General features: G+C 46.3%; 1 protein-coding gene across 8 annotated transcripts in view; it reads right to left on the bottom strand.

Moving 5' to 3' along the window:
• Positions 1-13584, bottom strand: part of ARAP1 (ArfGAP with RhoGAP domain, ankyrin repeat and PH domain 1) — a 149993-nt gene that overhangs the window by 21222 nt on the left and 115187 nt on the right. For all 8 annotated transcript variants that reach the window (XR_013985098.1, XM_081001768.1, XM_081001764.1 and 5 more), the window contains 4 exons: positions 11696-11859; positions 10377-10589; positions 4058-4163; positions 2689-2836 (listed from right to left, as the gene is read on the bottom strand). Coding sequence is in view for 7 of the 8 variants with exons in the window: in XM_081001768.1 (XP_080857894.1) it covers positions 2689-2836; positions 4058-4163; positions 10377-10589; positions 11696-11859 (631 nt within the window). In the remaining variant the exon portion in view is untranslated. The remainder of the gene's footprint in view (positions 1-2688; positions 2837-4057; positions 4164-10376; positions 10590-11695; positions 11860-13584) is intronic.

Genomic DNA, 13584 nt, shown 5'->3' with positions numbered 1-13584 from the left:
GTTATGTTAAAGATTCTTGAAATGGTCGGATGAAATGGGGGAGGATGAGGAGATTTCACCCCTCCCATACCCAAGAATCTCCTGATCATCTCCTGATGGTCTCTGCTGACTCTCCAGAGAGGAGGAGGCGTGTCCTGCCTATCTACTTATTCTGCCCAGCAACATATCTGTGTGTGAGAGAGAGAGTCAGTCAGTCAGTGTATCGGAGAGAGTGAGAGTGTTGGAGATCCTAGAGATTAGGTTGCTGCTAAGAGCAGCTGCAGACTCTCAGTGTAGCATTGATTTATGCTTAGAATATTCAGCTCTGTATATAGTTTTGTATCATAGTTGTAGTTATAGAATAAAAGGAAGATATTTTACAGAGCTGCTCTCCGAGTGGTTTATACTCTGCAAGACTCTGCAAAACTCTGCTGCGCAACGACTGTATTATTGAGACAGTGAATCCGGTGCTCTCAGCTCTAAGCTGTGAGTCCACAGCACTGTGACCTGTTCCTGTGGGAAAAGGAGGTCTCTGGCGGTGCTACCCAGCTCGCCTAGCCCAGTCGGGGTTGAGGTGCATGAGTCCAGTTGGCGCACTGGCTCTAGGGCGATGCTGACACTTCCCCCAATACATTTCAAGCAAACCTCTTGTTCACGGGCAATCCATTGCCTTTGCAGCGCAGAGAGAAGAAACTTCTGCTCCGCTGCAGCAAAACAGGTTAGGATATAGTTCCGTTCCACCTTAAAAGGGAACAGGCATGACTGTTGTGTCACATGTCTGTTTACTTCCAGCACAGTCTCGCTGGGAACTTCCGTTTGTATATAGCTTTTGCATTGCTGCTGTTTTGCTGGAGACGAAGGGAAGCAGACATGTTTTCCTTTGTTCCTGAACTATGCTGAATAAAATGCTGCACATTATGCTTACACATTTCTCTATCCGCCTCTTCTGCTGTAAGAAGATTTATTCACTCTGCTGATAGAGCGTGCACGGGTCTCTAAGCGATGCTGTTCCAAGGGAAACCGGTGATTGTCCAGCTGCCAGCCAGTGGTTGGAGCCAGCTGGGGGCCTGCCGAATGCCCCCATCTCCCCAGCAGTATCCCAACAAAACATGTCTCTCCCACATCGGACTCTCCAACCGCTTGGCTTCGCCCCCAATGGCACACTTTTCTGTTGTCTCTTGAGGCAGAAGCAAAGGGGGGAAGCACTTGAGAGCTCAGCTGGTACGTTCCAGAGTGTTGGGCAAGAAACCTCTTTGCATTTAAGGCGAGGCACTCAACCCCCTCAGGACCAGAGCAGGAATGGGAGCTGGGTGACCTGCCTTGGCCCTGGGGCTTGAGAGGGGGAGCATGTCCTAAGAATGTGAGGGGGACCCCCTGAAGTTGACCAAAGGCCCCCTAAGCCTGTGCCCCCCTGTGAGATTCATTCAAACTATGTGTTCCATTCATTCAAACTATGGGTTCCATTCATTCAAACTATTTTTCGCTCCATAAGACACACTTTTTTCCTCCTAAAAAGTAAGGGGAAATGTCTGTCCGTCTTATGGAGTGAATGTGTGGTCCCTGGAGCCAAATTGCCCAGGGGTGAAAAGCAGATCGTCCTTTTGTTTTGTTTTTAAGAAAGAGGGAAGTGGTTATTGAAACGAAGCCCCTGAGCAGCTGATCGGCAAGCGATCAGGAAGGAGATAAGGGACGCTAGCAATAAAGGAGGCTGCTTGGGGGGGGGGTAGGTAAAAGCACATGGATCCTCAGGATTTTTGCATTGGGTCACCCGAAATTCACCATCAGATCACATAGCATGTCCATGGCAATAGCCTGCACCAAAAAAAGCATGCATCCACTGTTTCGTGGGGCCGCAATGGCGCAAAAACATGGTTACAAAGCAAGGATCCACATGGATTCTCAGGATTTTTGCATTGGCCTACCCCAAACTCACTGTCAAATCACATATCATGTCTGTGGCCACAGCATGAACCACAAAAATCATACATCCACTGTTTCATTCAGAATATTTTTTTTTCTTGTTTTCCTCCTCTAAAAACTAGGTGCGTCTTATGGTCAGGTGTGACTTATGGCACGAAAAATATGGTATGTGTTCCTTTGAGATTCATTCAAACTATGTGATTCGTCCAAACTACGTGATTCATTCAAACTACAGTGGTACCTCTGGTTACGGATTTAATTCGTTTTAGGGTGCCGTGCGCACCCTGCAAAAGCCGTAGCTAGAGACACTGCTTCTGCGCATGCGCGCAATGCGATAGAGCACTTCTGCGCATGCGCGAGGGGCGAAACCCAGAAGTAAACACTTTCGGGTTTGCTGCGGCTGTAACCTGAAGATTCCGTAACCTGGAAGTTACGCAACACGAGGTACCAACTATGGATGCTTTAGCTAAGATTCCTGCCTTGCGGGGGGTTGGTCTAGAGGACCTTTGAGGTTCCTTTCAACTCTACGATTCTATGATTCTACGACTATGCGCTGTGTGAAGAAGGACTTTCTTTTACCGATCCTGAGTCTTCCAGGATTCCCTGCCGGGTGCTCTTCCTCCAAACAGGATATTGCCCACCCTGGGGAGACCTCTGTGCCTCCTCCCGTCCCAGTCCTGCCAAGTGACAGGCGGGGGGGGGGATGTCCCACCGGCAGCCCGACCCTGCTCCAGCCTGGCCCCCCTCCCACCCCAGAGGGCGAGGTGTCTCCCCCCCAGCCAAACATACGCTGAAAATGTCCACGTAGCAGCGTATGAGGTCCTCCACCACGCGCCCCGCCTTGTAGTCCTTGCCGTCCGTCTGGAAGAGTGTCGGCCCAAAGACAATGGCCAGGTTGTGTGTGGTCATCTGGTTCATGTCCGAGAAGCACTGGACCCTGCGAGGGAGGCAAAGCAGCCGCTGGGAAACGGGGGGCCCTTTCCTGCTCTCCGTCCAGCGAGAGAGAAGAACCTCAAAGGGGCTGTCCCTGTAGGGGGGTGACGCCTTAGGCTAGGGGGTGGGAATATCTATCGATTTATGGGGGGGGGGCGTAATTTATTTTATTTTATTATTTGGATTTATTTTTTGTTCTATTATTCATTTATTTGAAGTATTTATTTATATTAATATTTATTTACTTGGAGGATTTATTTAGTTCATTACTTCTTTGTTTGTTTGTTTGGAGGGTTTTTTTCTTTTATTATTTGTTTATCTGGGGGGGGTACTTACTTTATTATTTATGCAACTTACTTGACTTATTATTTAGTTATTTTTTCCGACCATATGTTTGGTTGGTTTGTTGTTTGTTTGTTTGTGTGATTTGTTTAGTTTATTGAAGGGGTAATTTATTTTAATATTTATTTGCAGGCAGGGCCCTCCTCGTCCCACCCCCACCCCCGTTTACATGCAATCAATATGTGCGTGAGACGACCCAGAAACATCATAAAGAAGTCCCTGAAACGTCTCTAAAATGGCAGAACAGGGGCAGACTGGGGTGTTTGCAGGCTTTTTCAACGGGTTTCAATTCTACACGTTTTCACTTATGCGCATGGTACCTCAGAATGTAACCCCTGTGTAAATATGGGGGGGGGGCTGCCTGTATTTATTTGCAGGGCTTGTCCCACACTCTTCAGCCAAAAAGGCTCCCAGAACCGCTTAACTTCTTTTTCCAAAAAAATAAAATAAAAACAACAACACCCACGACACACAAGGGGAAAGGGATGGGGAGGGAAGAGGAAAAAGCAAAACTCATATGCCCATTTCTAACTTATTGCTCCTATAATGACCAGCTGGCCCAGTTCAGGGGCAGGAAACTCCAGAAAAGTGTGAAATGGGCCGCCTGCGTCCTTTTTCTCCTTCTGACGTAGCCGGACGGAATGGCTTCCTCCGGGTGACAACCGAGGGGGGGATGATGTCTGACTGACATCCGTCAGAGGCAGGCCTGGGTGTGGCAACCCCCAGGTGAGTCTTGGCTTTGCTCCCTTGCAGCCACCCACCCACCAGGGACTTCTGCGTCCAAGCACCCCTCTCTGGCCAACTAGAGGGTGCAGAGGCAGGTCCAGCCAAGGTGGGTGGCCTAGGCGGAAGGGTGGCCTGAGACCTGAGACGCCCTTCTCACCTGTACAGGTGATTGATGAGCGCTTTCACCGTGGCTCTGTTGACCGCAGGGAGGCTGCTGAGGAGCTTCCGATAGCGGCCGACCTTCTCCTTGTCGTCTTCGATGGCTGGAAGGGCGAGAGAAAAGCAAATAAGAAATCAAGATAGCAAACTTGTAATAAAAGAATGGAAATGGCTTATTGAATATTTACAGGTAAATTGTAAACAGGTAAGAGCATTGGTGGGATTCTTGTAATAACCTGCAGTTTTAGAAGAGTATACAGTGGACCCTCTGGATACGAACTTAATTCGTTCTGGGGGTCTGTTCGCACCCCACAAATTATGTAAATAGAGGTGCGCTTCTGCGCATGTGGGCGCGGCAAAACCGGGAAGTATACACTTCCGGTTTGCCATGGCCGTAACCCGAAGATTCCATATCCAGTGGGATACGTAATTAGAGGTACGACTGTATATTTAAAGTAGATGAATGAAGGAGCAAATTAAGTTAATTTGGATATGCAGAAGATATTAAAAATAAATTGAAGGAACAGCAGAAAGGGGGGGGAGGAAGTCAAGTTTTGGAATGTGAAAATGATTGTAAAATTATTGAAATGTAAAAACCTGAAAAGCATAAATAAAATTTAAAAGAGAGAGAGATGCAAAGCCATGAACAGGATTCTGGCAGGGACAGAGATGTTACGGCGAGCATCCCCAACATTGTGCTGGAAGGGAGCAGTGGTGTTTTGGGATGGAAAATCTCTGCGAAGGAACATCCTTCAAGACCAGCTCCGTTCAGGCAGGGCAGGAAAACCTGGAGCCAGGGGACTTCCGGGTTGGCGCCTCCGGCAATGGCGGAGCTCCTCCGATCGGGGGGGAACTTGCTCCGTGAAAAACAGGGTCTGACCGCCACGGCGAAGGTGGAGACCCATTGAAATCACAAGCGGGCACCTTTTGCGCCTCCCCTACTCACGGGGAAACCCTGTTTTGGGGATCCGGAGCGACGTGGGGTGAGTGGCGCGGTGCTTTGAATCGACTGCTTTTTTCACAGAGTGAAGCCGCATTGCTGTTGCTGGAGAGCGCTGACTTTTTCCTGTGGACAATTGGATTTTAAACAACTACTCGTGAGTAAATCGGAAAATTGGATTTTTAAATACTTTAATTTGGCACTGAAGCGGGAGGTCATAAACAGGAAGTCCGCCTTCCGTTTTTGTAAATAGACTGAAGCAAAGACGTTACAAGTTAAAGTCTTTGAAAGCTTTTGGCAAAGGATTAAATTTCCATTGGTTTAAAATACAAAACCCCCCTTGGAAGCAGGAGAAGAGGGGGAAATTTTGGATCTAGTGAGCCTGCAGGAGAGAGTGAAAAATCAAATTACCACTGCTCTGAACCTGGGAACGGGCTGCCAGATGACGTTTGGAGAGAGTGCATTTGACAGAACGGATTTGACAGCTAGCTAAATAAGAGTAAGATACTGTTTCCATTGTCCTCCTCTGCGTTTAAAAAAGAGGAAAAGTAACTGAAAATTTATCTTTAATGTTTGAGTTGTGCCTGAAAGAACTGATACAAGTGGAGACTGTTTCCCTCTAGAGGGAGCTTTTGAAACTGTTACAGGAGTGTAACTGGGGGATTTCCAGCTGCAGATAAGGATTCTGAGAACCAGAGAGTGACCTTGGACCATTTAAAAATGTTGACAGGAGAGGCCATTGTGACTGTTTTATGTAAGATAAGCTGTTCGCTGGGACAGCTTCACAAGAAGATGGATGACATGACTTTCAAAGTTGATAATTTGGAACAGAAAGTGACTAATTTGAGTCAAAAAGCGAATACCAACACAGAAATAATACAGGACTTGGTACAGGAATCCATTTTGGCAGGACAAATGGTGGAGGAGAAGGAGGAGAAGGAGAATGCTGCTGTTGTTGAACATAAAGTAATACAAGTGAGATCCGTGGCTTTACAGAAGCAAATTGAGGACTATAAGTTGAGGCCTTTTATGATTGAATTTAGGAAAAGTCAGACTCTGAGGAATGGATCCCGGCTTGGAATAAAGAAGGAAAGTTGGAAAGATCCCTCTATGCAGGGATTAACTGACTTTTGGGACATGGACTTGGGCCTGGAGGAGATTGAAGTTTTGGGGGCCTTTGGACCTGGAGGAATCTTGAAATATGCCCTGAAATACTTTATGGACTGTAGCTTTAACTATGGAAATTTGGCTGATCTGTTCAGAAGGAAGAAAAGGATTGACAGGTTGGAGCTTCCCCGAGATTTGCTCTTTAGCATTAAAGAAAATGAAGAAGACCTGCAGAAGGGACTTGGAAAAGAGTTAAGAGCCTCGGACATAAGATCACCAGGTTGATGGACTTTATGGAGTTGACGGAAAGGACTGGCAGAATCCGAAACCAGGGAGAGGAGATGGTGGAAGAAGATTGGAAAATTTAAAGTTTATATATAGACATGGTAAAACTAATGAGTGATAGAAAAATGGTGGAATGATCTTTTATGGGCTTAGCAGAAATGTTATAAGGAGTTAAGCATATATAAGTATTTTAATTTTAATGGAAAATAAGGTTAAAAAATACGTTATTTACAATATGATAGAAAAGGGAGAAAGATGGAAAGGATTTGCTGAAACAATTAATAGAAGTGGAATACAAAAAGGGAGGTGAGAGGAGGTCGAGGAAACAAGGGAATGAAAGATAGAGTACGGAAAAGGGATGATGTATGTTTTTAAATTGTTTTTGTTTTGTTTCATTTAGGGTTAAGGTTAGGGAGTGGGGTTTGTTTAGTTTAGTTTAATGTGTTTAGTTTTGAGTTTAGGTTGTGTTTTGCATTGTTTATATATTGTATTGTATTGTTTTTTTCTTTTTGCTTTCCTCCTTTGTCTTTTTTTCTGTCTTTTTTTCTTTTTTCTCTTTTTGTAATCTATAAAAGTAATAAATATTATTTTAAACAGGAAAACCTGGAGCCAGGAACAGCTCCAGATGCAGAAGGCACCTAGCCAGAGCCAAGGTCCAGCCAGCTCCCTTTTCTGATATCCCGCCCAAGCCTGAATTGATGAACAGCAACATCCTCCATAGGAAACTGTGCCCAATAGCCATGAGGAGTGTGGGAGCAGCCGGGATAAAGGATGCAGCTACATATCACAGAAGCACAGAATTGTAGAGTTGGAAGGGACCCCGGGGGGTAATTTAGTTCAACCCCCTGCAACGGATGAATCTTTTGCCCAACGTGAGACTCGAACTCATGATCCTGCAGTTAAGAGTCTCATGCTCTACCAACTGAGCTGCAAGACTGCTGTCTCTCCCAGGTCTTGAAAGATTGCCTGATTCTGCATTCCAGGCAAGACAGATCAACTGACCTTGGCCTATAGCATATAGCTGGATTTCATAATCATAGAATGGTAGACTATATGGGTCATTCTCTTGATCTAGACAGCATCTTAAAAAGCAGAGACATCACCTTGCCAACAAAGGTCCGTATAGTTAAACCTATGGTTTTCCCCGTAGTGATGCATGTGAGAGCTGGACCATAAGGAAGGCTGATCGCCAAAGAATGGATGCTTTTGAATTATGGTGCTGGAGGAGACTCTTGAGAGTCCCATGGACTGCAAGAAGATCAAACCGATCCATGCGGAAGGAAATCAGCCCTGAGTGCTCATTGGAAGGACAGATCCTGAAGCTGAGGCTCCAAGACTTTGGCCACCTCATGAGAAGAGAAGACTCCCTGGAAAACACCCTGATGTTGGGAAAGATGGAGGGCACAAGGAGAAGGGGGCGACAGAGGACGAGATGGTGGGACAGTGTTCTCCAAGCTACCAGCATGAGTCTGGCCAAGCTATGGGAGGCAGTGGAAGACAGGAGTGCCTGGCGTGCTCTGGTCCAGGGGGTCACGGAGAGGCGGACACAACTAAACGACTAAACAACAACAACAACAAAAGCAAGGCTCTTCTTGTGTGTGTGGTTTATAGAAATAAAACATAAAAGCCAGACAATAAAAACCATTAACCAGGGCAAAAGGGTTAAAAACAGACTCTGAGTTCTGGCCAGAATGTCCCCGACGGCCTAACCTGAGTTTCAGGTGTCCCACAGCTGAGAAGGCAAAGCAGTATATAATTAATTTCCAAATGTACATTTTCAGTCCTGTTGCAATAAAACAACAACCAGCAGGGGGCGCAAAAGTGATCTGTCTGTGCCGTATTATTTCCATGAGAAGTCAGAGATCCCAGGATTTAAGAAAGCAGGAGGGGCGTTTTTTCATAGCTAAAAAGCACCCTGAGCTGTTTCCAAGAGAAATAATAGGTGTGCGTTTCTTTAAGGAGGGACCGGCTGCTCTGAGATGCAGCATGCGCTTTGAGCATTAAAAACTTTACCAACAGAGTCTAGGGGCATCAAGAACACCATTTCCCAGGCAACGAGGGTCTACGTTGGAGGAACTGGTTGCCCTAAAATTGCCTGGCTCACCTCTGCCCTTTGCAAGGGTAAGATGGCCTCGGTCCAGGATACCTGAAGGAGCGTCTCCACCCCCATCGTTCTACCTGGACACTGAGGTCCAGCTCCGAGGGCCTTCTGGCAGTTCCCTCATTGCGAGAAGCCAAGTTACAGGGAACCAGGCAGAGGGCCTTCTCGGTGGTGGCTCCCGCCCTGTGGAATGGCCTCCCACCAGATGTCAAGGAAATAAACAACTAGACTGATGACTGGGAGCGGCCACCGAGACCACGTAACACTGCTCTTGAAAGACCTACATTGGCTCCCAGGACGTTTCCAAGCACAATTCAAATTGTTGGTGCTGACCTTGAAAGCCCTAAACAGCCTCGGCCCAGTATATCTGAAGGAGCGTCTCCACCCCCATCGTTCTACCTGGACACTGAGGTCCAGCTCCGAGGGCCTTCTGGCAGTTCCCTCATTGCGAGAAGCCAAGTTACAGGGAACCGGGCAGAGGGCCTTCTCGGTGGTGGCTCCCGCCCTGTGGAACACCCTCCCACCAGATGTCAAAGAGAACAACAGCTACCAGACTTTTAGAAGACATCTGAAGGCAGCCCTGTTTAGGGAAGCTTTTAATGTTTGATGCATTACTGTATTTTAATATTTTGTTGGAAGCCGTTCAGAGTCTCTAGGGAAACCCAGCCAGATGGGCTGGGTATAAATGATAAATTATCATTATTATGATTATTATTATATTATAAGATGGGGGGGACTGACAAGAAAGGGCTGGTGAAGTCATCCAACATTATTTGAAAAGCTGTCTAAGGAGGCCCAAAAACCTCTGAGCTCAGTAAGAACATAAGCAGACGCTTCTGGATCTGGCGAGTGACCCACACAGTCCAGAATCCTGTTCTCACAGGGGCTGAGCAGAGATCCCATAGGGAAACCCACAAGCAGGATTCGAACACAAGGCCCCCTTCCTGTGACTCCCAGCAACTGGGATTCAGGAGCATTGCTGGCTCTGGACGGCGGAAGGGAAACATAGCCATTGTGGCTAGTAGCCAGCAATAGAATGGTACCGCTGCAAGGGACCCTCAGCGGTCATCTAGTCCAACCCCATGCGATGCAAGTGTGCCTTACGGGCTCAAACCTGCCACCTTGGCGTTATCAGCACCGCGCTCTAACCAACCGAGCCATCTCCCTCCGTGGATTTGCCCAGTCCTCTCTAAAAGCTGCCCAAGTTCATTATAGGTAAGGATATTAATAGACAAGATGTTAAATTGTTTTTATACGCAACAACAGCGGCAAGAGTATTGTTAGCCCAGAAATGGAAGCAAGAAGAAATTCTGACAAAAGAAGAATGGCAGATAAAATTAATGGACTACGCAGAATTGAAAAAAATGACAGGAAGGATTCGAAACCTGCGGGACCAGAGATTCACAGAAGATTGGAAGAAATATACGAACTATTTGAAGAGCAAATGTAATCAACAAATTAGTAGGACTACAAGAAATATACGAAATATTGCAAAGTAGAAAAAGAATGGAGATATTAGTTATGAGATTTAAATGTAATAGTGAATGTAAGAAATGTATATTAAGTGAATAGATTGGAAAATTTTCAGATGCGATTGATGGAAGTAAAAAAAAACTGTATAAGATGTTAAAGTGTGTTTAAGTATTGTTGAAAATGGTATGTTAAAAATCTAATAAAAATGTATATATATAAAAAATAAAAGCTGCCCAAGTTGGTGGCAGTCACTGTCTCCTGTGGCAGGAGGTTCCGCAGTTTAACAATGGAGCGGCGCTTCTGTTGCTGCCGTGTTGATGTCAACAAGGTTCAAGGGGCAGGCGCCTTCCTCGGAGGTCCGCCGGCCAAGGCTGAATCTGGGAGAGAAGGCCGTCGTGCACCAACCTTTACCTGTTGCCTTCAGCCAGGCTGGGGAGGAATCATTGGTGAAGAGCCCATCTTCCACGTCCCGGAAGAATCTCTTGAGGGTGTTGGCCACGTCGTCCACCTGGTGTTCCCCTTCCTTGAGCCGGACCCTGCGGGCGTCCTTGCGGAGCATTTCCAAGAGGCCCGTCGTCTTGGAGTTCTGTCCGCTCTTCCGATAGATTCCTTCCGAGGTCAGCCCTCGAGGAATAATAATAATAATAATAATAATAATAATAATAATAATAATAATTTATATCCCACCCTCCCCAGCCAAAGCCGGGAGCAGAGTCGGTCACGCCCATTAATTTTTTTCGGCGGGTCCACTCAACTAACGCTCAACCCTTATCACTTAAACTGCCATCCCGTCTTGCGAGATTTCGCCAGGTTATCAGCAGCCCACTCCCATGCACTTTCGGAAAGGCTGCAGGAACCATGAGGTCTCGCAACTTGCTCAAAAAGGCAGGGCCGGATTGAGGTTTGATGAGGCCCTAAGCTCCTGAAGGTAATGGGGCCCTTTCTATGTCCAGCTGTCCTTTGCCAACAACAAATGGTCACTGCTTTTTGTGTTGAATATATGCTAGATGGTAATTTAAGGACCTTATAGGTATCTAAAGCCATTTGCACATAACAAAATATGTATTTTATCAAAGTGACTGTTACAACCAGTGCATGAAGAATGTAGGCACCCTATATATAGAAAGGAACAAACCAGGGATATTTTAGGGAGCAGGCTAGCAGGCGGGGCCCAAGACTTACAACCTAGGAGCCTACACAACACAAAACACTGTTGCTGTATGTAGGTTTTATTTTATTTGTTTTTTATCTTCTATTTTGGAAATGTACATCCAGTTTGTTTTTTCTCTAATTTGGGGGGGGGGGGGGGCAAGAGAGTGGGGCCCTAAGCTATAGCTTGTTTAGCATATACGTAAATCCGGCACGAGTCAAACCCCATAGTTGTTTAGCCGGGCGCAGAGTGGCTAACGTCAGTAAAATAATACAGCATTCTAAAACCAATTCATTATAAAATCAGTTCAAATCAAATTAATGGCAACCATTGGGCTAATGAGGATTACCGAAGGAGGGGGCGGGGTTGTGGAGCCCATCTCGCTTTCAGGCCGAGGGAGCCGGCGTTTGTCCGCAGACAGCTTTCCGGGTCATGTGGCCAGCAAGGAGCTCACGGTGGAACCCGCAGTTCTCTCCCCAACACACTCCAATTTGACCCTCAAAGGCTGAGAGAGAGTGACTGGCCCAAGGTCACCTAGAAGGATTCATGACTGTTTGCTCTGCCCACAAACCCAACGTACCGCACTGCGTGATATAATCGATGCATCGGTCCACAATGATGGGGACGTCTGTGTCTGTGAGCTGTTGTTCAGACAAGGTGTCTCCCGAGCTTCCAGCTGCCTTTTGGATGGCGTTGACCCAACCCATGAAGTCCAGTTTCCTCTCGCCTTGGATGTAGAGCGTCCTGGGGGAGACAGAAACCGGGTGTGAAAGACACGGGAATGGGCAGAGACATTATTATTATTATTATTATTATTATTATTATTATTATTATTGATACAGCAAGAAAAGAAAAAAAGAGAAAACACAGATACAGTCATACCTCGGGTTGAAGTAGCTTCGGGGTGAATATTTTTGGGTTGCGCTCTGCTGCGACCCAGAAGTAACATAGCACATTACTTCCGGGTTTCGCCGCTTGCGCATGCGCTCAAAATTACATCACGCGCATGCATGGAAGCAGCAAATCGCAACCCGCACATGTGCAGACGCGGGTTGCGTTCACTTCAGGATGTGAACGGGGCTCCGGAACAGATCCCGTTCGCATCCAGAGGTACCACTGTGCAGAGTTATACACAGGAATAACAACAAACACAAAATTTTCTTAACAAACAATAAAACATAAGTTGGTCTTAACACTATAGACCGGACCTCCCGTCTATTCCTTATTTCAATTTCATATTACTGTCAGCTTTTGGATCCATTCATGTACATTTCAATACTCTTCCATTTTGCTGCGATAAGAACTCTTGCAGCCACTGTGGCGTATAAAAAGATTCCCTTCATTTTTAAGGGGGCGCGAGAGGCACGATCCCACCGTGTCCCGAATTCTAGCACTGCCCAGGGCGCTGCTGAAATTTGACAGCCCAAACTCTGCCACTGGGCTGGAGCATGTGATCTCTGCAGGTCTTTTATTCGTTTCTGTTTTATTTCTTTAATACCTGGCATAATCTGCTAGGCTGCAAAGGAATCATCAGCTGTTTGGGAGTACTTTGGAAGTCGCCTGGATTGGCAGGGCTGGATGCAAAACATGGCTTAGGACTCTCGTACCTACGGGACCACCTCTCCTGGTATGCCCAGTGGAGGACCTTAAGGTCCATAAATAGCAACACCCTAGAGGTCCTGGGCCCTAAGGAAGTTAGATTAGCCTCAACCAGAGCCAGGGCCTTTTCAACACTGGCCCCAACTTGGTGGAACGCTCTGTCTCATGAGACCAGGGCCCTGCGGGATCTGATTTCTTTCTGCAGGGCCTGTACGACAGAGTTCTTCTGCCTGGCCTTTGACTTGGAATCAACTTGATCCCCTCCCCCTCTTTCCTTTCTCCTTCTGTGATAGAACGCCTATTTGGGGACTTCCCTGGCTTTTTGGTTGGCCTTGGTGAAGACTTGACGTTTTCATCCCCAAAAAAGTTTTTTGATTTGAGTTTCCATTGAAATGAGGCTGCATTTTAATGTTTTAATGTTGTATTTTAATCGTGTTTATAAGTTGTATTTCAATCAATTTGTTTTTATATTGGTTTTTATATCGGTTGTTAGCCGCCCTGAGCCCAGTCTTGGCTGGGGAGGGTGGGGTATAAATAAAATTTATTATTATTATTATTATTATTATTATTATTATTATTATTACAACGAATGTGTAAAAGTAAATAACGTAGGGAGTGGAGGAATACAGTGGTGCCCCGCAAGAAGAATGCCTCGCAAGTCAAAAAACCCGCTAGACGAAAGGGTTTTCCGTTTTTCGATGCGCTTCGCAAGACGAATTTCCCTATGGGCTTGCTTCGCAAAACGAAAAAGTCTTGCGAGTCTTGCGATTTTTTCCGCTTTCCCCCCTTTTTCTAAGCCGCTAAGCCGCTAATAGCCTTTTAGCCGCTAAGCCGCTAAGCCTTTAATAGCCGCTAAACCGCTAAACCGCT

Source organism: Podarcis pityusensis, assembly GCF_964106645.2.
Source record: "Podarcis pityusensis genome assembly, chromosome: 4".
NCBI lineage: Eukaryota > Metazoa > Chordata > Lepidosauria > Squamata > Lacertidae > Podarcis > Podarcis pityusensis.
Note: the sequence above shows the minus strand (reverse complement) of the source record. Positions and strands in the feature narration are given on the sequence as shown.